This window comes from Convolutriloba macropyga, chromosome 14, assembly GCF_964194025.1.
Source record: "Convolutriloba macropyga chromosome 14, txConMacr16.3, whole genome shotgun sequence".
Classification (NCBI taxonomy): Eukaryota; Metazoa; Xenacoelomorpha; order Acoela; family Convolutidae; genus Convolutriloba; species Convolutriloba macropyga.
Window position 1 is genome coordinate 46,525,720 of NC_134481.1, and position 25,345 is coordinate 46,551,064.

The 25,345-nt window shown below is 35.6% G+C and overlaps 1 protein-coding gene across 17 annotated transcripts in view; it reads left to right on the top strand.

Annotated features, from left to right (window-relative positions):
* The window catches only part of LOC142352801 (uncharacterized), a 255,743-nt gene that overhangs the window by 42,943 nt on the left and 187,455 nt on the right, over window positions 1-25,345 (top strand). For all 17 annotated transcript variants that reach the window (XM_075404917.1, XM_075404926.1, XM_075404919.1 and 14 more), the window contains one exon: window positions 14,643-14,832. In XM_075404917.1, coding sequence (XP_075261032.1) covers window positions 14,643-14,832 — 190 coding nt within the window. The remainder of the gene's footprint in view (window positions 1-14,642; window positions 14,833-25,345) is intronic.

Sequence of the window (25,345 nt, forward strand, 5' to 3'; positions counted from 1 at the left end):
GTTTTTTTGTTTTGTCGTCTGACGCTCTTTCTTCGTTTTACATTTGTTCACACTGCAAAGCTGAAAAAGTCAATTTTTCTGAATGACTTCTTCCTCTCACTAACGGCATTTGTGCTTGTGACGTCATTTCTCACTCGCTTTAGCGAAAGCTTTTAGGTTATTCGGGTGATTAGATTTTGATCATACGTAACTTACCTCACGCAATAAAATGACTTTTGCACTTTAAAACTTAAGTTTAATTTAAATTTGTTTAAGGTCAATTGAACTCATATGTGCAGTAAAGGTCCTTAATAAGAGGCTTCTGCGGAATGAATTTTAACAAGTTTTATTAATTTATCGCTGAATGTTTTTAGCCTAGTTTTTTGAGCGGCGTCGATTTTTTTTCCAATTTAGATCTGTATCTGTTTCTATCTCTATTATTTGGCACGCAGGTCTATTCTTTCGCAGCTATTCCGGCAATCTGCCGGCTCTGTTCTTTAAGGTTTTAGTAGTCGCTTCGGACAGCAATATTTGAATTATGTTAGATTAAATATTGGTTCTCTTCAATGGCGGCTATTTTCCGGCAATTTGCCCAGAATGTTTTTTTTATAGCGTGGTTATCTTGGTCTTTATGACTCCAAAAGGAGTATTCATTTTCTTGAGGCTTTTTTAACCGGAGTTACTGTGTGTCCATTCGGCGGTTTGACCTATAGCGAAAGCAAGTAATTTTGCCGCTTGAATTATTTTTTTGCTGAGCGAGAGAATATTTAAATGATCTCGAATGAGAAGCAATTATTGTAAACGTGAGTATCTTTTTTATGCAAATTTTTCGCTAGACGGTTTTGCGTTTTTCTTCTAGAGTAATCCTTGACTCAAGTGACTTTTTCACGCACTTCTTGATTTTCAATGAGTGGTTTCAATTGTTCTCACTCCGAAATAACGTTTGTCGTGCAAACAAAACCATTTTTTAGAGAGTAGATGGTAAGGCTCTGATAACCGAGTGGTCAATACCTCCGTCGAGCTGAAGGAATCGGAATCATTGCTATTTTTTTGTTGCTCTTGAACGAAATTGGAAGCAATTTATGTAAACTTACGTGTCTTTATTGTGCAATTTTTTGCCTGGCCATTTTTGTTCTTTTGTTCTAGAACATTCTTTGACTTCGAGTGACTTTTCACATTTTGGCTCTTCATTTTTGAGTTTCCTAAATTGCCCCTGTTCTGAATTAGTTTGCTAAAGGCGATTGTTTGCGGAAAGAAATTAAAGTCATTGTAGCTGAGTGGTTAAGATGTTAGACTGTGAACTTGGTAGTCCGTGGTTCGAAACCCTCTGGGATGATTGTTTGCACTCATAAAACATTTGTAGAGTACGTCCATCTAAATTAAATCGACAGAAGAGATCAATTCAACCGACGTTTGTTGGTTTTTGTTTTATTTTGTCCGCAAAAGATTTTTTTCTTGTGATTGTTTTTGATCTATATTTGCTCTCAAACGTATGAGATTTTTCGCTTAACCAATTTTTTGTCTGAACCTTTTCGTCTCAAGAACAGGATAAACCGTAGCGAATGGAAGGGTATTAAATGCCTCTGCATCTCTCTTATAGGTGTACGCTTCACTTGTCTCTATGTATGCAACTGACCTGAACTGTTGTTTTTAAGGACAGTTTTTATAGCTGCGAAGCTGTAAGCTGAGTGGAGCTATTTTTCGGTGTCCTTGGTTTTTTGTTTCGTCATCTGACGCTCTTTTTCGTTTTACATTTGTTCACACAGCAAAGCTAAAAAAGTCAAATTTACTGAATGACTTCTTCATCTCACTAACGGTTTTTGCGCGCGTGGCGTCATTTCTCTCTCTCTCTCTCTCTCTCTCTCTCTCCCTAGCAAAAGTTTTTGCGTGATTAGATTTTGGTCATACGTGACTTACCTCACTTAATAAAATGACTTTTGCACTTAAAAGTTCCATTTGAATTAAATTAAGGTCAAGGGAGCTCATATGTGTAATAAAGGTCCCTGAAAGGTATTCTGTGCAATGAATTTTAACAAGCTTTATTAGTTTATCGCTGAATGTTTTTTTCATAGATTTTTGAGCGGCGATACTTTTTGCAAGTTATATCTGTATTTGTTTTTACCTCTTTTGTATGGCACGCAAGTCTCTTCTTTCGTAGCTGTTCCGGCAATCTGCCGGCTATGTTCTCGAATTAAAGCAATTATTGTAAACGTGTCTATCTTTATGCAAATTTTGCGCTTGAACGTTTTGCGTTTTTCTTCTAGAATAATCTTTGAATTCTGAGGTGACTTTTTCGTGCTTTTTTTAATTTTTGAGTGGTCCTGATAGTCGAATGGTTAATGCCTCCATCGAGGCGACGGAATTGGACCCAGGAGGTCGGGGTTCGAATCCTACCGTCGGCTGATGTTTTGGATCGCATAAAAGCAATTTATCTAGTCTACAGCCCCTGAAATAAATTGCGCCGCCGGTCCTTCGAGAGCAATTTTTCCGACGTTAGTCGGTTTATGTTTTTTAATGATCGCTTATTAGTTGACCCCCTCATTCCCCCCCCCCCCCCCCCTACACACATCCACCAACTCTCATCCCGTTCACATCCTCCAGCTTGTGGTTTGAACTTCCTAACAAGCCCTCTCAACCATACCCCTCCACCGTATCTTTGATTGTAATTCAGGACCTGTCCTACGTTTTTGTTTACTTCGTCGAATCGAATTTTGGTTTGACTTTACCGGAAGGGACATCTTGATCATCATTTGCCTGAAACTTGACCCTGCACTTTTTGACTTCTCTAGGGCAGTGTTTTCTTCGCTCACTATACACAAATTGCTTGATAACAGCAGTTGCTCACCAACGCAATGTAAATTGGACGGAGTCATGAAAAGGAATTCAGGAGTAGAAATGGGACAAACCCATGAAGGCGAATTTTTGATGCCGGCTACTTCAACTCTGTTCTTACATGTTTTAGTTACTATTTCTATTGATAATGACACTACTACTTGATAGGAGTTATGGGAATCAATGACGGCTATTTTCCTGCAATCAACCGGGCTTGTTTTACAATGTGGCTCCTTTTGCTTCTTCTTGATAATAATAACTTTTTCTGGACGATAATGTCATTTAATCTAGTTCTCCCACTAGAGGTAATTATTACGAAAAGTTTCCTTTTAATCCGATACTAAAATTGAAAAATTTGTGTTCTGTTGTACGTTTTTCTCAATATGTACAGATTGAAAACCGAAATGATCATTTCAACTCTTACTGGTTCAATTTGAATTGGAAGATTGCTGCATGCTTTGTATTTGCTTATTCAGTCTTTTGAGGTTGCAGTGTGACTAGTGATTATTTAAGTTTTTGAAACATTTTTTCTCGGCCTTTTTTGAGTTGGTCTGTTTTCGTTGTCCTATAAATTTTGACAATTTTTTAACGGCACCTGAAAATATGTTTCCGGTTTTTAAAATTGAAAATTTGTGGCTGCTAGGTCAATGGGTTTATTTTGCTAATATTATTCATTATTCATAATAAAATTATTCATAATTTTTTTTAAATGCGTGCTTCCTTGATGTCAAATCTGAATTTTTTTGTTCATCTGTCAAGCTTTGTAATAAATTATGGCAAAGAGTTATTTCCAGAAAAATGTGATTTTGACTTCAACAACGGTGTATTTGGGTTTTCTCCCACATCTGTGATGGTTTGATCGGTTGTTCCGGGCGCAGCAATGCTTCCCGAATTTGTCTGTTTTTTTTCACTGGAAGGCTGCGTTTGACATGAAGGCGAAATTGAATCAGTTGCATCTGAATTATTTTTTGTAACTGAATGAAATACTTTTTGACTTTTTTAAAACTGAAATGTTCATAGAGCTAAACGTTAGTCGGCGTTTTTTGTCCATTTAGATCGTTTTCTTGTAGTTAGATTTTTTGTTGAAATAACGTTTGATTGCCGCTGCAGTTTTGTGTAAGCTTTGCAGTTAATATTAATGCTCTTAACGGGCCAATAATGTTCAAGATCAAAATTGGCTATATCTTAATTTTTGGTTAAATTTTGGTTTTCTTGATTGTCTGACTTTTGGATCTTTGGACGACTACTTTCTTGTATTAAGTGCATTTAGTTTTTAATTGCTCTCAAACAAAGTTTGTAGCAATTATATTAGTCCTGTTGGTCTTTTTTATGCGATTTTTTGCGTGACCGATTTTTCGTCTGACGCTTTTGACTTTTCCTCCTCAAAAACGGGATAAACAGGTAGCGCCCAGCGGGCATTAAGTGCTCATAGAGCCTTTCAGCTCTGTTTCAGTTCAAACTGTTTTGGAGTCTTATAATTATGGTGTGAAGAGCGGTTCTTAGAGGTTGAAGACGAAGACCCCTTCACTGTTGACCCCCCCCCCCCCCCCCACTTAGTGCCATTGACAGAACGTCCAATTTTTGTTCCAATTTTTTCTCCTTTATTTTTACTTATTGAGGTCTTTCCAGACCCAGGGGCCAGAAAACATCGTAAGGGCTTTGATAATAAGTTACTCATATTGTTTTTTATGGGCCATGGAATAGTTTTTGAACTTTTAAATGTCACAAGTTTTGGCATTTTTTTTATAAAACTTGCTCAAGTTTTATTGAATTTTTTTCGTTTGATTGGGTTTTTTCAGTCTCAAGAGCCAAGTAAGTACCTCAAGGGTTTGAAAATAGGTTATTGAATAATTTCTAGATGTAATGGAATGTCTCGCAAGATTTTAACATTACGAATATTTGTTTGACAATTTTTGCCTCTTTTTTCAATTCTGACATTTATTTTCATCATTCAGGTTTGTTGAGCCTCAAGGGTCAGAAAACCTCCGTTAGGTCTTGATAATAGGCTGCTAGCAAATTTTTGTTGGTCATGGATTACTTTTTAACTTTTTAATATCAAAAGTGTTTGCAATTTTTTAATAAAACTTGCAATTTTTTCAAGTTTGTTTTTGAAAATGTTTGCCGTTTTTCAAGGTTTCGCTAGCCTTAAGAGCCACGGAACTTCCTCTAGCGTTTGATAATCAGTTACATTAGTTTATAGACCTAATGGATTGTTTTTCAAGATTTTTTTATCACGAATTTAAGCAGTTTTAAGAAATTTTTGCAGTTTTTTCATGGTTTTGAGTTTTCTTCTTCCTGGGACCTCTTCCAAGGTTTGATAATAAGCTGCTGCATAGTTTCTAGAGTTAAAGGGATGGTGATCAAATTTCTATGACTCCAGAGTTAGTAATTTTCGGATACAATTTAAAGTTTTTGGAAAATTTTTGTTCCCAGTGTATGGATCTTTGAGCCAGTAATACTATTTCAGGCTTGAATCAGGTATACTGGATAGTCTCTTGATACAATGAAATGATTCTTGAGATATTAATTGTTTCATGAATGTTTCATTATTTTTTTCGCTTTTCTGAGTTTAACGACCATTTTTGACCTACACAATTTTTTAGGTCTTGGAGATGGGTTACTTGACAGAACTTTCGAGACAAAAAATGGTTTTGATTTTTTTTTACTGAGAAGTTGAAGATTTATTTTTAATTTTGCCTTTATTAGTTTTTTTGTATATGATTTATTTACTAACAAGGCTCGAAAACTAGAAGTTGCAGAGTCGAATCCCATCATGGATTTTATGCCTATCTCTGTTTCTCTCTCTGTCGGTTAGGGTTTCTTTGCTTCTCCTTGTTCACGTTTTATCTCTCTCTCTCTCTCTCTCTGTCTCTCTTTGTTGATTCCGCACTTCAGCTGCTGGTATGTGGCGTAATATCATCACCTCTGATCCTCATTAACAATGAGTTATAGTAATGTTTTTACATAAATGATCTTACAGGCACTAAGTTAACCATTGTTAATTGCCCTCAAAAGCAATTTGTAGAAATATATTAATCCTGTTTTTCTCTTTTCAATGTTTCGCTTGGTCGATTTTTCGTCTGACACACTTGACTTTCGTCTTCAGAAACGGGATAAAGAGGTAGCGCCCATTTTGCATTAAGTGCTCTTAGAGCCTTTCAGCTCACTAGTCTTCAAGTATGCGATTCTCATAATCTGTTTTTGAGACTTATACTTATGGTGCGAAGGGCGGTTCTTTGAGATTGACTCCCCCCCCCCACTGTTGCCACCCTATCTGCCCTCCGGTGCACCCCCCCCCCCCCCCGCTGCGCTCACTTACGTCCCTTCAATTAAGCTAAAGCCAGCCTCATTAAACTCTGCCTAGCTACTGACGAAGCCAACCGCTCGCCGGTCCTTTGAGAGCAATTCGCCCGACGTTAGTCGGTTATTTTTTTTTTTGACGTGATCTAGTTTTCTGTTTTTTATCAAACGGTATTTGTGAACGCACATAGTTTTAGAAAGCAGAAAACCAGCGAACATCAGAACGAATTTAAATGCTCTGGTTACAAGAAAGGCATCCAAAGATTGTGAGTTCGGCAAATTGTCAAATTTTTTGTAGTTTCAACTCTTGTTTGTGATTTGGTGTATAATCTTTTTCGTGTATCGTCAGAAATTTAAAGTTTCATTTATGGTATTTCTTTTGTTTAAAATTTGATTGTTCTTCAAAAATTGTTTCCTAACGTGTGTTCAAAAATAATTTTTTTAACTTCCGACTTTTAGTTATTATGTCTGGGTACCTGCAGATCGGTTCTAGCTAAATTCTGGCACTTGTTTTTTCAGACTTCAAAGAGGTGGAAATGTGTAGGGACTGGGAAGGGAATGCTCAGGACTCTGATTACCTTGAATGATGTAAACTGATATGCTTAAATTGAATTTCGTTGAACATGTTGCATACTTTATAATACTTACGTTATATTAAGACGCCCCACCTTTTGCTCGAGTTTATTTCTCCTTTTGATATTTCTTATTTATCGCATTATTGGCGGATTTTTCGAGTTTTGGTTGTATGTATTGTCCTTTTGCTGTATCCCTTAGGGCAATTGAAGAATGGGGGCTTTTCATTGTTTTTGATTATTTCGACATATCTTGTTCTCTAAAAGTGTTTTTTCTTTGATATTATTCCTGCTGTTTTATTTTTTAATAGTCGCACAGCGATAGCTGGGACTATTATTGGCCTTCTCTTGGTTTTTACAATTCAAAGAATTTGAATTGTATTGGGGCGCTGTCTTTTTTTTTAGGATCTGTTCACACATTTTCATGATTTTTGAAGTCAAATTGGAGTAGTGATTTTGGTCACACCGAAACAGGAAGTCGAGCTAAAAAGCGAGTGGTTTTGCGTCGTGAAATTTTTTCGCTCTAAATTCAAAGTAGAGTGAAAGAACGGTGTTTGAACAAAAATTCGCCTTCTCGCTAGTGGTTTTTTGTTCACATGCGGCAAGTTCACTTTGATTTTTACAGTTTTTTTCAATTTTTTGGATCGGATTTTTTTCGAAATGGTTTTCACTATCCATTCATAGTCCGTTCTTGGTCTAGTTTTCTGTTTAGTCAATGAAAATTCTTTGAATTGTGTGTCAGGACTTGTCCTGCTATGTTTTTTATTTCGTCATGATTTTTGTTACGACCATATGACGTCACAACCACTTCAAATCTGCTTTTTGTTCATTCGTTCATGCAAATTCAACTGAATTGCATGTGTGACGTCATTTTTCGCTCTTAGTGGAGAGAGTTTTTTTGTTCTTGAGCGTGATTAAATTTTTATGCGCCACCCTATCTGCCCTCCGGTGCAGCCCCCCCCCCCCCCCGCTGCGCTCACTTACGCCCCTTCAATTATGCTAAAGCCAGCCTCATTAAACTCTGCCTAGCTACTGACGAAGCCAACCGCTCGCCGGTCGTTTGAGAGCAATTCGACCGACGTTAGTCGGTTATGTTTTTTTGACGTGATCTAGTTTTCTGTTTTTATCAAACGGTATTTGTGAACGCACATAGTTTTAGAAAGCAGAAAACCAGCGAACATCAGAAAGAATTTAAATGCTCTGGTTACAGGAAAGGCATCCAAAGATTGTGAGTTCGGCAAATTGTCAATTTTTTGTAGTTTCAACTCTTGTTTGTGATTTGGTGTATAATCTTTTTCGTGTATCGTCAGAAATTTAAAGTTTCATTTATGGTATTTCTTTTGTTTAAAATTTGATTGTTCTTCAAAAATTGTTTCCTAACGTGTGTTCAAAAATAATTTTTTTAACTTCCGACTTTTAGTTATTATGTCTGGGTACCTGCAGATCGGTTCTAGCTAAATTCTGGCACTTGTTTTTTCAGACTTCAAAGAGGTGGAAATGTGTAGGGACTGGGAAGGGAATGCTCAGGACTCTGATTACCTTGAATGATGTAAACTGATATGCTTAAATTGAATTTCGTTGAACATGTTGCATACTTTATAATACTTACGTTATATTAAGACGCCCCACCTTTTGCTCGAGTTTATTTCTCCTTTTGATATTTCTTATTTATCGCATTATTGGCGGATTTTTCGAGTTTTGGTTGTATGTATTGTCCTTTTGCTGTATCCCTTAGGGCAATTGAAGAATGGGGGCTTTTCATTGTTTTTGATTATTTCGACATATCTTGTTCTCTAAAAGTGTTTTCTCTTTGATATTATTCCTGCTGTTTTATTTTTTAATAGTCGCACAGCGATAGCTGGGACTATTATTGGCCTTCTCTTGGTTTTTACAATTCAAAGAATTTGAATTGTATTGGGGCGCTGTCTTTTTTTTTAAGATCTGTTCACACATTTTCCTGATTTTTGAAGTCAAATTGGAGTAGTTATTTTGGTCACACCGAAACAGGAAGTCGAGCTAAGAAGCGAGTGGTTTTGCGTCGTGAAATTTTTTCGCTCTAAATTCAAAGTAGAGTGAAAGAACGGTGTTTGAACAAAAATTCGCCTTCTCGCTAGTGGTTTTTTGTTCACATGCGGCAATTTCAATTTGATTTTTACAGTTTTTTCGATTTTTTGGATCGGATTTTTTTCGAAATGGTTTTCACTATCCATTCATAGTCCGTTCTTGGTCTAGTTTTCTGTTTAGTCAATGAAAATTCTTTGAATTGTGTGTCAGGACTTGTCCTGCTATGTTTTTTATTTCGTCATGATTTTTGTTACGACCATATGACGTCACAACCACTTCAAATCTGCTTTTTGTTCATTCGTTCATGCAAATTCAACTGAATTGCATGTGTGACGTCATTTTTCGCTCTTAGTGGAGAGAGTTTTTTTGTTCTTGAGCGTGATTAAATTTTTATGCGCCACCCTATCTGCCCTCCGGTGCAGCCCCCCCCCCCGCTGCGCTCACTTACGCCCCTTCAATTATGCTAAAGCCAGCCTCATTAAACTCTGCCTAGCTACTGACGAAGCCAACCGCTCGCCGGTCGTTTGAGAGCAATTCGACCGACGTTAGTCGGTTATGTTTTTTTGACGTGATCTAGTTTTCTGTTTTTACCAAACGGTATTTGTGAACGCACATAGTTTTAGAAAGCAGAAAACCAGCGAACATCAGAAAGAATTTAAATGCTCTGGTTACAGGAAAGGCATCCAAAGATTGTGAGTTCGGCAAATTGTCAAATTTTTTGTAGTTTCAACTCTTGTTTGTGATTTGGTGTATAATCTTTTTCGTGTATCGTCAGAAATTTAAAGTTTCATTTATGGTATTTCATTTGTTTAAAGTAGAGTGAAAGAACGGTGTTGAACAAAAATTCGCCTTCTCGCTAGTGGTTTTTTGTTCACATGCGGCAAGTTCACTTTGATTTTTACAGTTTTTTTCAATTTTTTGGATCGGATTTTTTTCGAAATGGTTTTCACTATCCATTCATAGTCCGTTCTTGGTCTAGTTTTCTGTTTAGTCAATGAAAATTCTTTGAATTGAGTGTCAGGACTTGTCCTGCTATGTATTTTATTTCGTGGTCATGATTTTTGTTACGACCATATGACGTCACAACCACTTGAAATCTGCTTTTTGTTCATTCGTTCATGCAATTTCAACTTAATTGCATGTGTGACGTCATTTTTCGCTCTTAGTGTAGAGAGTTTTTTTGTTCATGCGCGTGATTAAATTTTTGGTCACACTTGACTTACCTCACTCTCAAAAATGACTTCCTCACTCTGAAATTGACTTTTATTTACTTTAATTCTTCAAAGAGATAAGGTGAAATGCGTGTGTGTCACTCTAAATGAAGGTTATTTGAGATCAGCTAATAGAGGCAGCAATAACTTATACAGATTTTTAATCCAAATATAACAGATCAGCTTTCAATGAAAAGACGGAATTTTTTTTGGTCTGTCTTTTTTACTGTTTTTTAGACTGCCGATCTACGAATCTATTGCGGCTTTTTTCTGGCAATCTGCCAGCTATGTTTATGTTTTAAGTTAAGCTCATATGCCTTGCCGACTATTTGTTCAAGTAATGAACTGGATAAGGCTCCTCTTCTGAACAGTATTTACGCGCGTTTTGTCTTCTGTCGCTCCCTCTGTGAAAAGTGTTTGTCATTCGCGTGATTAGATCTTGACGATACCTCTAAAAAAATTAAAATACACGTAAAACCTTATTTTAATTTAGTTCGAAACAACGAATGTAACTAATGTAATGATATCTTTTTAATAGACGCTGTCAGCCTCTCAAACGGCAATTATTAAGGCGCTCTCCTTTTTTTTACAATTCAAAAAATTTGAATTGTATTGTGGTGCTGTCTTTTTTACAATTCGAAGAATTTCAATTGTAGTGGTTTTGCGGCGTGAAATTTTTTTGCTCTAGTTTTACAGTGGTGCGAGAAAGCGGTGTTTGAACAATAATTCGCTTTCTGGCTAGTGGTTTTTCAATCAAATAAGGCAATTTCACTTTGATTTTCACTGTTTTTTTTTTCAATTTTTTGGATCGGATTTTTTTATATGGTTTTCTCAATGTGTTCACAGTTCATTCTAGGCCTAGTTTTTTGTTTGAACCAAGTTTTCATTTCTCGCTTCTGGTTTTCTGTTCACATGCGGCATTTTGATATTGATTTTCTGTTTTTTTTTAATTTGATCTGATTTCTATAGAAATGGTTTTTTCCAATTCAATCATAGGCCGTTCTAGGTCTAGTTGTTTGTTTAGTCAATGAAAATTCTTTGAAATGCACGTCAGGACTTGTCCTGCTATGTTTTTTTATTTTCGTCCATTTTTTGTGACGACCATATGACGTCACAACCACTTCAAAACTGCTTTTTGTTCATTCATTCATCCAATTTCTACTGATTTCCGTTTGTGACGTCATTTTTCGCTTTAGAAATAGCTTTCCCAATTCACTCATGCTCCGTTCTAGGTCTTGTTTTTTGAGAAATGAGTGATTTTGCTGCGTGAATTGTTTTGACTCTAATTTTAAAGCAGAGTGAGAAAACGGTGGTTGAACAAAAATTCGTCTTCTCGCTAGTGATTTTTTGTCCACATGCAGCAATTTCACTTCGATTTTTTTTTCATTTTTTGGATCGGATTTTGTTCTTAATGGTTTTCCCAATGCATTCATAGTTGCCGACTATTTGTTCAAGTAATGAACTGGATAAGGCTCCTCTTCTGAACAGTATTTACGCGCGTTTTGTCTTCTGTCGCTCTCTCTGTGAAAAGTGTTTGTCATTCGCGTGATTAGATCTTGACGATACCTCTCAAAAAATTAAAATACACGTAAAACCTTATTTTAATTTAGTTCGAAACAACGAATGTAACTAATGTAATGATATCTTTTTAATAGACGCTGTCAGCCTCTCAAACGGCAATTATTAAGGCGCTCTCCTTTTTTTTACAATTCAAAAAATTTGAATTGTATTGTGGTGCTGTCTTTTTTACAATTCGAAGAATTTCAATTGTAGTGGTTTTGCGGCGTGAAATTTTTTTGCTCTAGTTTTACAGTGGTGCGAGAAAGCGGTGTTTGAACAATAATTCGCTTTCTGGCTAGTGGTTTTTCGATCAAATAAGGCAATTTCACTTTGATTTTCACTGTTTTTTTTTCAATTTTTTGGATCGGATTTATTTTATATGGTTTTCTCAATGTGTTCACAGTTCATTCTAGGCCTAGTTTTTTGTTTGAACCAAGTTTTCTTTTCTCGCTTCTGGTTTTCTGTTCACATGCGGCATTTTGATATTGATTTTCTGTTTTTTTTTTAATTTTTTTGATCTGATTTCTATAGAAATGGTTTTTTCCAATTCAATCATAGGCCGTTCTAGGTCTAGTTGTTTGTTTAGTCAATGAAAATTCTTTGAATTGCACGTCAGGACTTGTCCTGCTATGTTTTTTTATTTTCGTCCATTTTTTTGTGACGACCATATGACGTCACAACCACTTCAAAACTGCTTTTTGTTCATTCATTCATCCAATTTCTACTGATTTCCGTTTGTGACGTCATTTTTCGCTTTAGAAATAGCTTTCCCAATTCACTCATGCTCCGTTCTAGGTCTTGTTTTTTGAAAAATGAGTGATTTTGCTGCGTGAATTGTTTTGACTCTAATTTTAAAGCAGAGTGAGAAAACGGTGGTTGAACAAAAATTCGTCTTCTCGCTAGTGATTTTTTGTCCACATGCAGCAATTTCACTTCGATTTTTTTTTCATTTTTTGGATCGGATTTTGTTCTTAATGGTTTTCCCAATGCATTCATAGTTCAATTTTGGTTCAATTTTGGCCTAGCTTTTTTGTTCAAAATTCCTTTTCTCGTTAGTGAGTTTCACATGCGGCATTTTAACATTGATTTTCTATTTTTTTTATCTGATTTTTTTGGACATGGTGTTCCCAATTTACTCATAGTCATTTCTAGGTCTAGTCTTTTGTTAAGTCAACGGAAATTGCTTCAATTGCACGTCAGGACGTATCCTGCTATGTTTTTTTTTCTAATTCGCTTCGCCTTTTGATCACGTTTTTCGTTTTACATAAGTCACGATATTCACGTTTGACTTCTGACTTACTTCACTAACTGTTTCAGCTGATTGGATTTTAAATTCTTTCATGCTTTGAATTACGCAATATAGTGAATACGGTTGAAGTCAAAAGAGCAAAATCAAAAGAGAAGGGATAAACCGATAAAGCCAGGTCATTAAGTCCTTGAGAGTTAGTTTATCAAAATTCATAAGTGTTTGCAAGCTGATATTGGTATTAAGCTTATTAGCTTTCATTTTGGAAGCTGAATTATGTATAGTTTTAGAATCTAACTTAAACAGCACGCTAAATTAGAACACTTTTTGACACTGATAAAAAACAAAAAATTTAGTCGGTTTCTCTTCTTTTTTTTGTCTGTTTCAATCCCGATGTGCATCAAGGGCGTCAACGGCGGCTATTTTCCGGCAATCTGCTGGCTATGGTTTCTACGGCACAGAAGTCAGCTTGATTGGCAGCTACTTTCGGCCGTCTGCTGCCAATGGTTTTTTCGGTCTGACATCTAAGTTCACTATTTTAACCTCTGAAGAAACTATGAAGAGATCTATTTTTTTCAATTCAGATCGCGTTCTATGAAAAACCAAAAAAATAATGTTGTTTTTAAGATTCTGTCTTGTAGTTTTTAAGAGCAAGATAGTTTTCTTCCAATGAATAAGATTGAAATATTTCATGAACTCTACTCTTATCTGATATTAAAGAAATGAGTGCTGTGTATTCCACTGAAAGTTAACATTCGCTTGAAAGTTTACAGTTTCTAATTAGAAGGCTTACGAGTTTAAAGGTACTCAGGTAATGTTAAAAACATTTTTGTTAGAAGCTAACAAATTTTGCTTATTGGTGGTCAAACACAGCTGGTCAAATGTTTTTATAGTCTAGATATAGTCTAGTCTAGATATAGCATAGTTTAGTCACTAGCACTAGATGTCACAGCTATTGGTAAGATGATGACAATTATCGTCAAATATAGCATAGCGATTATTTGGCGCTAACGGGTTCTATACATTTATCAAAAATCCAATAGAAATCTTTTTTGTAATCTCTGAAGCACTCGTCGAGTACTTTTGCATATTAAAAAAAGTCATTGGCACTACTCAGCTGTTGCCATTCATGCAATTGAGCAGAATCTAATAGTATCTTTGGAAAAATGGCTAAACTGAGCTTTGAGGGCAACATATTTTAGACAAAATTTTAAATCTGTTCAAGATATTGAACGCAGTCGGAACATACTCCCCGTTAAACTATTTTTTGCGAACAGAAAGAATACATTTTTTGGAAAATAAAGAAACAGTTACGACCTGCTTTTTTTCCACCAACTGAATGTCCATTAGTCACTTGGAGTTTTCATGAGTCTAACAGGACCAAAAATTTTTTCTTGAACCTGATATTTATTTCCAGCAAAATGCAGAATTCATGGTGTGAGATTGTCAACACTAGATTGGAATGAACTACACAGTAAAATTATAATCAAACCAGACAAAAAATTTCTCCAAGATGCTTAAAATTCTCTTCTGCTCAGTTTTTAACTTGAACCCTTGTTAGTGGAAGGTTACTTGTTGAACATGGCGTGACTTTAATTTTGGAAATATGAACTAGACTTACTGTTGTTAGGTTGACGTATAAGAACGTATAAACTTAATGCGTTTTTTTTTCATTTATTATTCCACGAAAAAAGAATTCACTCATGTTTTTTGTTGTAATGAGTGAGTAATTTGTAAATTTTTTGTTGTAATGAGTGAGTAATTTGTAAATATTTACTCTCCCGGACTACATCAGTTATATACTCCTTGAAATGGTTCGGAATTCAGTGTTTTTTCTTAAAATGTCAGCTGTTCTATCAATATTTTGTCTGCTTCCAGGGTCAAACTGTGCAACTTGGAAGTGAATCTGTTGAAGACATTCGCTGTGGATTTCGCTAATCTGAGCAAGTGGCTTGACAAGATGGAGAAGAGAGCACCTTTCAGAGGTCAAGAGGACAAAGATTTAGCTGTGGACCGGAAAGATTCTGACTACATCTGGGAACTGGCCAGAAAGTGGGATGATGCCAAGGTAAAATGTTTTTTTTTCTCTGCAGTATCTGTTGGTTCAAGAGAGCTGTTGGGTTTATTCGAAACTTAAGTCGGAGCGAAGCATCTCTTTCAGAACCGTAGTTTCGTTTCATTTTAACGAGTAGAAGAGTACTGGTGGAAAGTTATAATTCAGGATTTTGTTTGAGTGTATTTTAAACAGGTGTTGCGGCACCTAAGAAAATGCTGTTCAGGCTAAACTGTCGGACAGTATTATTAAGCGGAGAGAACAGACTGGTTGTCTGCCGTTGTTTTGAGCACCAGAAAAAAGTAGTGAAGATTTTTTGCTTTCTCATTATAGCACAGGGGGGGGGGGGGGTATAAGTTATATAATCACTAAGATGGGGGCTACGATGGGAAAGATGCGATATTTTTGCTTTTTTGCTGAGCGAGTGATGAGTTATTGTTCACGTTCAAAACATTATTAATAGACACCCTCATCTTCTCAGCCGGTTATTATTGCGGCGCTAATTTTTTCACTTTGTCAATGCTTTGCTTTACCTTTCTTTACAGCATTTACATGAATTTTTGAAACTTGAAACTCGACATTTTGCGTGAAATCTTTTTAATTGCTCTCAAACGAAGTTTGTTTTTTTTCAGCAATTTTTCGCTTGACCGGTTTTTTTGTCGAAAGCATTTGATTTTTCGTCCTGGAAAATGGGATAAACGGGCAGCGCTCGGAGGGCATTAAGTGGCCGAGCACCTTACGCCTTGCTATTCTCTAAGTATGCGATTCACCAAAACTGTTTTGAGGAGACAATTTCAGTGTGTGTGTGTTAGTCTCAAATGTTTGACACCACTCAGTTACCCCCGCTCCACCTCGGGCATCCCTAACCCCCCCCCCCCATTGGTTGACCCCCCGCCCCACTCCGCTCACCATAAAAAGAAATCAAAACAGACAAACCCATAAATTCCAGATTTAGATGACCGGTATTTGAACTGTTCTAATTAGTCTTATGGATGCCAATACCTGAATCCTGTCATCGAGAAACAAGGTTCTCTAAAAATGTTTTTTGTAGCACAATCAATTTCAGTTTTTTTTGGTCTTTTGTTTCAATCCTAAGCAGTGTTATGGGAATCAGTGGTGGCTATTTTCCGGCCTTTTGTCGAGAATGTTCCCTATTTTAATCGCTCTCGACCAAAATTTGGGTCCTGACGTTTTTTTATGCGACTTTTTGTGTGATCGGTTTTTGGTCTGATGCGTTTCGTCTTTCGAAACCCAATAAATCCGTAAAACCCGAGGATATTAGGTGTTTGTTCCTATTCAGTACCATTGGAAATATACTAGTCTATAAATATGTTTCAACAAAACTGCTCAAGAGGTCCGGTTTCTTGATATGACGTTGAGTTGTGGAAAGTTAGTACTATCCCCCACCCCCAGTTTTCTTTGAAAAGTTTTACGAGCAATTCGTCAGTCGTAAGTTGGTTATTAAAGCTCCAAAGCTGTTAGCTGAGCGTAGCTATATTGCGGTGCTCGTGGTTTTTTTTACAATTCAAAGAATTTGAATTGTATTGGGGCCCTGTCTTTTTACAATTCAAAGAATTTGAATTGTATTGGGGCGCTGTCTTTTTGTAAGATCTGTTCACACATTTTCATGATTTTTGAAGTTAAATTGGAGTAGTGATTTTGGTCACGCCGAAACAGGAAAATGAGCGAAAAAGCGAGTGGTTATGCGGCGTGAATTTTCCTCGCTCTAATTTTAAAGTTGAGTGAGAAAACTGTGTTTGAACAAAAATTCGGTTTTTACTGTTTTTTCGATTTTTTGGATCGGATTTTTTTCTAAATGGTTTTGTCAATACATTCACAGCTCATTCTAGGTCTAGTTTTGTGTTTGAATTAAATTTTCATTTCTGGCTAGTGGTTTTTATGTTCATATGCGGCATTTTGACATTGATTTTCTGTTTTTTTTTCTTATTTTTTTATCCGATTTTTATAAAAATGATTTTCAGATTTCACTCATAGTCCATTCTAGGTCTAGTTTTTCTGTTTAGTCAATGAAAATTCTTTGAATTGTACGTCAGGACTTGTCCTGCTATGTTCTTTTGTTTCGTCGTCTGACGCTCTTTTTTCGTTTTACGTTTGTTCGCACAGCAAAGCTGAAAAAGTCAAACTTTCTGAATGACTTCTTCCTCTCACTAACGGCATTCGCGCGCGTGACGCCATTTCTCACTCGCTTTACCGAAAGTTTTTAGGTTATTTGCGTGATTAGATTTTCATCACACGTGACTTACCTCACTCAATAAAATGCCTTTTGCACTTTAAAATTTAAGTTTAATTTGAATTTATTTAAGGTCAAAGGAACTCATATGTGCAGTAAAGGTCCCTAATAAGAGGCTTCTGTGGAATGAATTTTAACAAGCTTTATTGATTTATCGCTGAATGTTTTTTAGCCTAGTTTTTTGAGCGGCATTGATTTTTCAATTTAGATCTGTATCTGTTTCTACCTCTATTATATGGCACGCAGGTCTATTCTTTCGCAGCTATTCCGGCAATCTGCCGGCTATGTTATTTTGAATTTAAGTACCGACGTTGCCGTTAATTAATGCACTTTTTGAGTGCATTATTTAGCCAACCTTTTATTAGCTTTCGACTGATAATTTTGACTTTAATCTACAATTGATATATTAAAACTCTTGATGATTTTTTGTGAAACAACTTGACCTATGTATTTATTGAAAGGTCAACTTGAAATTTAACAAATGAAAGATTTTTTACGTTCTTAGCTCGCATACCTTCACTCTGGACAAAATTTTTTTCTGTTATATCTTTTCTTTCTAACTGTTTGCATTGCTTGTATTCAAAATGTTTGTGGAGTTTTGTCTTTTGTTGGGAAGGTTATTCGAAGTAAACTGTACACTATATAAGTCGAAGTCAGTGAGACATCACAAAAAATTGTTGAAGAACCTAATTTCACCTCACTCTCACAAGTGACATTTGCTCACTTACAAAATGACTTGCTTGCTCCAATAGAGGGCGTTATGGTCAACTATGCACCACTCCTTCTAAATGAAGGTTAATTAGGGAGAACTAATAGAAACAACAAAAATCTAAATCGAATTTTAACGCCTGTTAATAGTAAAGAAAACTGAAAATTCTTTTCTGTGCTCTAATTATTACTTGGCGTTAAGGTTGGTTAGGGTATTTGGTAAAACAAAGGTTTGATTCATTTCCGGATCTTCTGGCTATGTTTTTTGTTTCTTTTTCTGGCGCTTTTTGTTGTATATTTGTTCACACGGAAATGCTGAACTTAGAAATTGTTGTATGGCCTCTTCCTCTCAGTAACATCTCGAGTTTGATCATGTTTAAATCAATAATGATTTGGTCAAAGAAACTTCTTTGTGTAATAAAAATTTTTCTAATCAAAAAGACTTCTGATGAAGCAAACTGAAAAAGTCATATCAATTTGGCGATTTTTTTCCATAGTTTTTTGAACGGCGCTGAAAACTTTATCAACTCATTTCTACATCTGTTTCTACCTTTATTCTACAGCATACAAGTCTATTTCTCAGCTATACTTCCAGCAATCTGTCGGCTATATTTTGAGTATCCTTCCCGATTTTGGTGTCCCGGAAAGTCAACGATTTCTTTACGCTTTTAGCTATAAGAATTAGGAAAATGTTGGTCACTAAACATTTCTTAATAAATTTAATCAGGTACCTAATTTAAAATAAATATCTTGTGTAGCAATACTGTTGACAATCACATAAATGGCATAGAGTTAATCGATATTCTGCAGTTTTTCATATATTGCTCTCTGATTTCATAATATACGAAGTGTCTGTTTTTAAAATCTCCAAGACTTCAATTTGAAGTGGATTTTTAAAATGCATTAAAATGTCCCATTTTTTTAAAATTTAATATTAAAAAAGGGGTGCGGGCCAATTTCCGGCTGCACGTCAATTTCTGGGGAGTGGATAATAAATGCTCTTTTCAAAAAGATTGGAATAGCGGCATTGGTAGAATCATAGTTATTTCTCTATCTTTCTGCTTTGATTATACAGCACGTAATTCATTTTTGCAGCTATGTTCGTCTGATTCCCTCTGTTCAGATTTGAGTTTTTTTTAAAAATGAATCGTTTTGAATTTCATTAATGCTATATCAACTGGTGTCCTTCTGGTTAAATGCTCTCAAACGAAGTTTGTAGCAGCTGTATTAGTCCTGTGGTCTTTTTTATGCGATTTTTCGCTAGGAGGGCATTAATTTTTGTTAGAGCCGTATGCATAACCCGTCTCTAAGCATGCGATTCAGCAAAACTTTTGAAGAGACATTTTCTTGGTGTGAAGAGCGGTTCTTAACCTTGAAAGTTTCACCCACCTGCTCCGCTTATGTGTTTTGATAGATACACTGTTTGTTTCAGATCTGTAATAGAAATAATTGTGGTTAAGGTTTTTTTATATGTAGACATCACTATATGTACTGTATAAAAAATTTTTTCTTAATTTTTTATACAGTACATAGAGTTCTTTCCGCGTGAAACATTGATTCTTGAATCCTGTTTTACAACCACTCAGGAGGCTAAAATCATAGCCATAATAATTCCTGAATCAATTTGAAGAATGTTTTTTGACGTAAAATATTATTTTGGTCGAAAATGATTCTTGTAGCCGCTCGAAACTGGCTACATTACGGCTATGATTTATGCGGGCGAGTGGTTGTAAGACGGGTTGCGATAACCAATATGGCATTTGAAAGGAAGTTAGTTTTGTCTTGTTTTGCAGGTTTAGAAGGAGTTTTGTCCAAGAAAATTTCATTCGCCTCCTAGAAAAATTAAAAAGGTTGCATATGAATGCTCCCGAAACGCAGATTTCAACCACCTAAACTTTCAATTATTTTCATCAGCAAATTAGAGTTTTTTGATATCAAGAATTTTCCTGCTGATACCGATGACACTCCCTCAGTTTTTTTTTGTTGATAATCTTCCAAATACTTTTTCAATGTCTAATAGTCGCTCTCGTGTTTCCGACTGTTCTTCTTGTCAGCGAAAAGTCAAATTGAAGTAGTGTTTATATTCGCGCTGGAGTAGTTAAGGTAGCGAATAATGAGTAATTTTAGGGCATGAAATTTTCTCGACTCTTTTTAAAGTAGAGCGAAAAAATGGTGTATGTACAAATTTTTGATTTGGGAGATTTTTTCATCGGATAATTTGCCTTCTGGTTTCTTTGGTTTTCTCTTAATTCTCTCTAGTGATTTTAAATGTTTAATTCCTCTCAAACTTAGTTTATAAACTTTTAAATGCGCGTTTTCTCTCGACCAATTTTTTGTCTAACCCTTTTAACTTTTCGTCCTCGAAAACGGGATAAACAGGTAAAGTACGGAGGTTAAGTGGCTGAGCAGCTCTCTTAGAGCCTCTACGTTCTACTAGTCTCAAAGTATGCGATTCAGCGGAACTTTTTGAGGAGACCATTTCATGATTAAGGGCGGTTCTCAATCTAAAAATCCTATCCCTCCCTTCCCACTCACCCTCCCTTCCCACTCAATCCTCCCCCCATACTTCTCATCCACCCTCCTTCACTTGGCTATTTGGACCCCCTCTGGTTCAGGCTTCCCAACCCTACCCTGTTGGCTCTCTCTGTACTCGTGTTTCACTTTTTTGGTTGTTTCTATTTTTATTAAACTCTCAACGCCTTTGAAGCGAATTGTTAATGAAAGATTTGTGATTTTCGTTCCGCCCTTTTCATAGTTGTTTTTGAGTCTGTCACTTATTCTATAAATGTTTTTTGAATGGCTGTCTAATGAGGTCCATTGGAGTTTACTTCCCGAGTTAAACTTTAATTTAACTTTTGTAATGACTTGGACTCCATTTTTTTAAAATTTTTTCAGGAAATTCTTGTCTTCTGCCGTTTTTGTTGTTGTTTTCCTGTTCTGTCAATTAGTCTTGTTAATCACTAATAAAGCGTCTCATTTGCTCTCTATCAATGCACGTTTGAGTTGACTTAATTATTTAATTTCAAAGATGACGGTTTTTATGTATTTCGTGCCATTTGTTTACAAATTTATTGAATTTATTTTGTTTTTTTTTCGCTTTTTTTCTATTGTTTTTGTGGTTAGCCCACTTGACCTCATTAATGAATGGTGTCATTGACTCTCTAAAGGATCATATTTCATGTCTGTTCGTTTCTATTCTTATCTAATTGTTTCACCTATTCTTATTTTTGTTTTTGGCTCGTCTTTCGTTTTTATGATTACTATTATTCTGTCACGTAATCTCATTTGCTCCCTAATTAAAGAGGATTGTAGTTTGATTTTGTTCTATAGTTTCATTTTTGTTGACTGAAACACGCATTTTCAAAATTTTGTTTTTGATCTTTGACCGCATTTGTTACTTTTATTGCGTGTTACCCTAATTATTTCTCATAAAGAGGACATGAGAGTTTTCTAATGAGGGAAAATTTTAAAGATTGTTTTAATTCCAATTGTGTGTCTCAGTGATTTTGACGCCATTTAATTTCAATCCGTTGGTGCAAATCGATATTTGATAAACGTCTTGTGTCCTTTTCTTTGTCTGGCTGGTTGGTGTCTGCTGTCTAAAGTCCAGTAGTGTAATTATTTTTAGGATTACATTTGGAATCGTTTGATAACCCTTTTAAAAAGTTTTAAATTATTCTTATGTTAATCGTTTTTCATTATTGTTTTTGTATCTGATTCATTTATAATCGAAAGCAGCTGTTCCAAGGAGGCCGATAGGCAGCTCTTTAGGTTGCTCAATTTTGAAGAGTAGTTCAGGACTTATCATGTTTTTGTTTACTTCAGCAACCGAACTATTCAATTTTGCAGCATTTTTGGACTATTTGTTTGAAATTTTGTTGACTTTTCTAGGCTGAATACAGTCTTCGCTCATATTGCTCAGTGTGCTTTTAAACAGCAATTGCTCTGCTATTAAATATAAATTGAACAGAATAAATAATTCCTTACAGTTACCGGAAATTAAAATTATTAAAATGTTGAATATCAATAAAACCTGTTTTCAATTGTTTTCATTAGTTGATTTTTTCTTGTCTGAGAACATGCTATTTCAAAAAATTAATTTGATTTTTCTTCTTTGATTATCTTTTCTTTAATGTGTTAGGAATTTGGTTTTATTTTACAGCTTCTGAGCTGCTATTGTTGGAAATTTCTGTGCAGAGAACAGTATTGTGCAAGCCCTCTGTTTGCTGTTTAATTGCTCTTGAACGAAGTTCATAGCAATTATTGTAAACCTATGTGTCTTTTTTATGCAACATTTTTGCTTGACAATTTAGACTTTTCGATTGACTTTTACGCCCTTGAATTTTTGCGTTTCTCGTGATCTAAAATTCTCTCTCAATCACAATTTCAAACAGCTGAACTCAATTGGCGGCAATTTATTACTAGAAGTCAAATGAAAAGTGCGCCGAAACTGGTGCCATTTTTTTACTTCAAATCTTAATAGTGGTATATATTAACCTCTAGTGTGGTTATTTGAAACCCACTATTGAACTTCTTAGTCCCATTTAGGCTCCCTCCCCCGACTGAAGCAGGGTGTAATTGATTAGAGCTCCCACTAGTCGTTCGAGAGCAGTTCTTCTGACGTTTAGTCGGTTATGTTTAAGTTTGAAGATAGCCTTAAACATTCATCATATACTGGGAATGCAATGAAGGACCTCGTTGTCTACAAATTTGAACCTCGTTTCTGGTTAATACCCGCCCTCATCTTCTCAGCCGGCTATTATAGCGCTCCTATTTTTTTACAATTCAAAGAATTTGAATTGTTTTGGTGCGCTGTTTTTTTAAGATGTGTTCACACATTTTTCAATGACTTTGATCTTCCAAAACGGATTAACAGGTAAAGCCCTGCGGGCATTAAGTTTCATTAGAGGCCCAAAGTGGGCTTTAGTAGTTCATCAAGTGCTTATGGTGGTGCAGCTGCTGGGATAGCCCTAATTTAAGGTTAAAAGGTCATTTTTAGGAGTTTGTGGGCTCAAAATTGTGCAATTTTTCATGTTTTAATTGCTCTCAAACGAAGTTTGTAGCAATTATATTAGTCCTCTCGGTCTTTTTTTTAATGCGATTTTTCGCTTGACCAATTTTTCGTCTGACGCTTTTGACTTTTCGTCCTCAAAAACGGGATAAACAGGTAGCGCCCCGCGGGCATTATGTGCTCTTAGAGCCTTTCAGGTCTGTTTCAGCTCAAACTGTCTTGGAGACTTATACTTATGGTGTGAGGGGCGGTTCTTAGAGGTTGACACCCCCCCCCCCCCCCTTTGTTGACCCCCCACCCCCACTATTGGCTCCACCCCCCCCCCACCGCGCTTTTGCCCCCACCCAGTGCTGCCCCCATCAGCCCCCGGTGCACCCCCCCCCCGTGGCTAGCTACTGACCAAGCCAACCGCTCGCCGGTCGTTTGAGAGCAATTCGCCCGACGTTAGTCGGTTATGTTTTGTTATTTTTTTGAGTTTTTCGTTTGATTAGACTTAGGTTGAAGTTTTTAAAAATTGATGCCGGCCTTTTTTGAGACAAAGTTGCTTGTTATGACCATTTTATGAGCTATATGTTTTTATACTACAAACACAAACACACAAAATGATACTAATTTTTGAAATTTTTTTCGGGTCATTTTTTGTCATTTTATAGTTTTTTTAGCCCTAGGTGTCAAGAAACCTCATCTAGGGTTTGATATTTCGTCATTTTATAGTTTAGTTTAGCCCTAGGTGTCAAGAAACCTCATCTAGGGTTTGATAAAAGACTTTATGATATATCACTGCATAGTTGCTAGTGGTAATGGAATGGTTTTCAACTTTTTGGCATCATGAATTTTAGCTTTTTTATAGAAAACTTGCAATTTTTTTCACATTTTTTGTCATTATTCAGGTTGTTTGGGTCCCAGGGGCCACAAAATTCTCATTAGGGGTTGGATATTCAGTTACTGAAAAATTTTTAGTTGCCATGGAATAGGTTTCAACTTTTGAATATCACAAATTTTAGCAATTTTTTTTACTAAAATTCGCATTTTCAGTTTTTTTAAATCATTTTCATCGTTTTTTCAGTTTTGCCAATTTCAGGGACCAGGCAATGTTCTTTGAGGTTAGTTAATAGGTTTGCATAGTTTCTAGTAACAATGGAATGGTTTTAACTTTTTAATGTCTCGCATTTTAATATTTTTTTGAAAAAAAATCTGAATATTTTTAAGGTTTTCTAAAGTTTTTGTCAGTTTTTGATATTCGTCCATTCTCTTGTGCGAGAAAACCTATTCCACGTTCTGTTGAAAAATTTACTGCATGGTTTTTTAGTTTCAATGGATTTGATTTCAATAATTTAACCTTTCGAATTTTAGAAGTTTTTTGATAGAATTTGCAAATTTTTACAAGTTTTTTTTTTACAATTCTTTGTATTTTTTTTATATTTTCTTGCCTCAGTAGCCCATAACCTCATCCAGGGTTTGATAGTATGTTTTTAAATTGTTCCTAGGGGACAATTGAATGGCTTTCAACAATTTAATTGAACGAATTTCTAATTTTTGAAGTTTCAAATTTTTACTAAAAATTTTTGCCCAGCGATCTATGAGACATTGAGTTTTTAAAGCTTGGAATTGGGTTACTAAATAGCCTCTAGAGACACAGAAATGATTCTGAATATATTTATGTCACGATTTTGAGCTACATTTCCCTATAATATGCAAATGATTTCTTTTTTCTAAATTTTTTGGTTATTTTTGAGTTAATCGATCTTCAAGGGCCAATGAATGTTTTTCAGGTCTCGCATATGAAATACTGGTCCGATTTCAGAAACAAAAGTTGATTTTAAACTTTTTTCGCCAGAGGTATTTTTATAGGAAAAAAAATTTGCCTTAGGTTTAAAAGCTTCAGAGTTTCAGCAATGAGTATGTTTTTGTTCAGTTTTGATTCTTTTAGTTTCAAATTTTTTTTGATAATTTTTGTGTTCTGTCCGGCATTGTTCAATTGATCTGCTGGTCAGATAGAGTACGTCTGAGTTTTTCATTCAATTCTTTGAATTGTATTTCAGGACTTGTGCTGCTATGTTTTTTACTTCGTCGAACTTTTTTCGCTTTACCATTTTGCCGCTTTTTCGACATTTTGCCTGAAATCTTTCTGACTTCTGGAGGCTTGTTTCTCTCTACTCTCATTCTGCTAAAAGTGAATTTGAACATCAGTTGCTCAGCAAAGCAATTCAAAATGAACAGAGTCAGTATAAAAAATTCAAGTCAGAAATGGAAACGGGATAAACCCATAAAGCCCGATTTTAGATGCCCGCTATTTGAACGTCGTTCCTATAAGTCTTATTTACCGTCTCTTATGCTTATTGGTATTTATAGTAGCCCATGTATCCTCTCTCTAAGAAACAGAAGTATGTTCAACTACGAAGTGCCATCAAAATAAATCGGACTTAAAAAAATTTTTTGTACAAAAATCTTTTTTTTTCAATGTTAGTTTTGAATGTATGTTTGAATTTGTCATAAACGTATCAAAAATTTGAAAGATTATTGCATCATTCGGTGTTTGAGGGAATTAATTATCTCTG